The 1,452-nt window shown below is 37.1% G+C and overlaps 1 protein-coding gene across 1 annotated transcript; it reads right to left on the bottom strand.

The window, feature by feature from the left end:
* Nucleotides 1–675: 675 nt before the first annotated feature.
* On the bottom strand, nucleotides 676–1,446 carry LOC106943741 (interferon-induced protein 44-like). Its single transcript, XM_015027045.1, has 3 exons — nucleotides 1,338–1,446; nucleotides 960–1,060; nucleotides 676–872 (listed from the first exon to the last, which is right to left on the bottom strand). The coding sequence occupies exons 1-3, from the start codon at nucleotides 1,393–1,395 to the stop codon at nucleotides 711–713; spliced, it is 321 nt and encodes a 106-aa protein (XP_014882531.1). The 5' UTR covers nucleotides 1,396–1,446; the 3' UTR covers nucleotides 676–710.
* Between the last annotated feature and the right edge of the window lie 6 nt (nucleotides 1,447–1,452).

Genomic DNA, 1,452 nt, shown 5'->3' with positions numbered 1-1,452 from the left:
GCTGATTTTTAATTTTTTTTATTTAACATGATTCAAACTGTAACATTGTTTTATGACCATCATACACATTTATAGATCGCTTTCCAAATGTTCTATGATCAATGAGCCAACAATAGAAACACGTGTGAAATGTTGACCTGAAACCGCTGTGAAAACTTTGGTGCCGACTTTTCTCAAAGTGGAAAGTGATACGCAGGATGTAAATGCATTCATCAACCAAACGCATTACAATTCAATCATAGGTCTAAAAACAATGTTATGTTTTCCCAGAGGACTGACGTTTTTTAAAAAAAAAAAATACAAAAGAACTTAATGTAACAAAAAGTTTGTTCATTTAACAAAATGAGCGTAAATGTGTTGCTTTTTCTATCAATATACAAGAAAAGTAAAATGGATAAAATGGAATATTGGGGAAGGGGGAAACTAAGATAACTGTTTATTTTTAGCAAATCTATTCCCGACTGACCAACGTTACAATTGTAAAAGCACATTGTCCCTTTAATTATTCCATATTTCATCAAAAGGCTTATTTTATCAGAAAATGGCTGAGAGAGAAAAGCAGGAAACATATGTGTAAAGGTCAGAAAACTTCATACTTGGTTCCTGCTCAACCGCTATGCTCTTCTCAACAACTACAGTATATAGTGATACGCATGACCAACATTACTGCTGTGATTTTCATGCACATCCCCACAAACAGTTCTGTGGCTTCACAGTTTGTCAGCGTAGTCGTCTCCAAAGTCAACCATCAGCCTCAGAGCACTCAGGATCAGAGCGTTGACGTCTGGATGCAGCTGAATTTCATCACTGTAGTTCTTCACTGGGAGGATGCAGTTCATTGGGATCCCCAGACTGGAGCTGAAGTCACCCATCTACATAAAACACAATAATTGTTTTACTTTTTGTATATTTTTAGGGTTTTCTTTGTCCTGTTTAGAATAAATCTTTCCTTGACTCACCTTTCTCTTTAAATGTTTGCTCTTGTAGACGTTTTTCAGATCTCTTTCTGTTTCACCACAGGCTTTATCAACGTGGCTGAGAATCGCCAGCTGAGGGATTCCTGTAGATACAGAGATACAGACTCTAAGCATGGAGTTACTCAAGAAACTCCAAATGTATTTAAACAATATATTTAAATAACTATCACAGGAGTGTGATGAAACATTTATCCACCCATCCATTTTCTAACACCCTTGTCCATAGCGGGGTCAGGAGGGGTGCTGGTGCCCATCTACAGGGAACGTTTTGGGTGCAGAATGTTTATATGTTGTTTATGATGACATCAAAAAATATTTTCTGTACTGCAGAATAATAAATGCATATTGAATGTTTCTTACCCAGCTCACTGGCTGCTTCTCTGATTTCCCTCATCTTCTGTAAAACAGACTGATTCATTTGTGGCGCATTAGCATCATAGATGCAGACCAGAACATGAACTCTGTCACTGATGGA

This window comes from Poecilia latipinna, unplaced genomic scaffold (genome assembly GCF_001443285.1).
Source record: "Poecilia latipinna isolate Pla-1442-1.1 unplaced genomic scaffold, P_latipinna-1.0 Scaffold5801, whole genome shotgun sequence".
In the NCBI taxonomy this organism is placed as follows: Eukaryota; Metazoa; Chordata; class Actinopteri; order Cyprinodontiformes; family Poeciliidae; genus Poecilia; species Poecilia latipinna.
The sequence above is the reverse complement of the archived record's forward strand: the minus strand, read 5'-3'. Positions and strand labels throughout refer to the sequence as shown.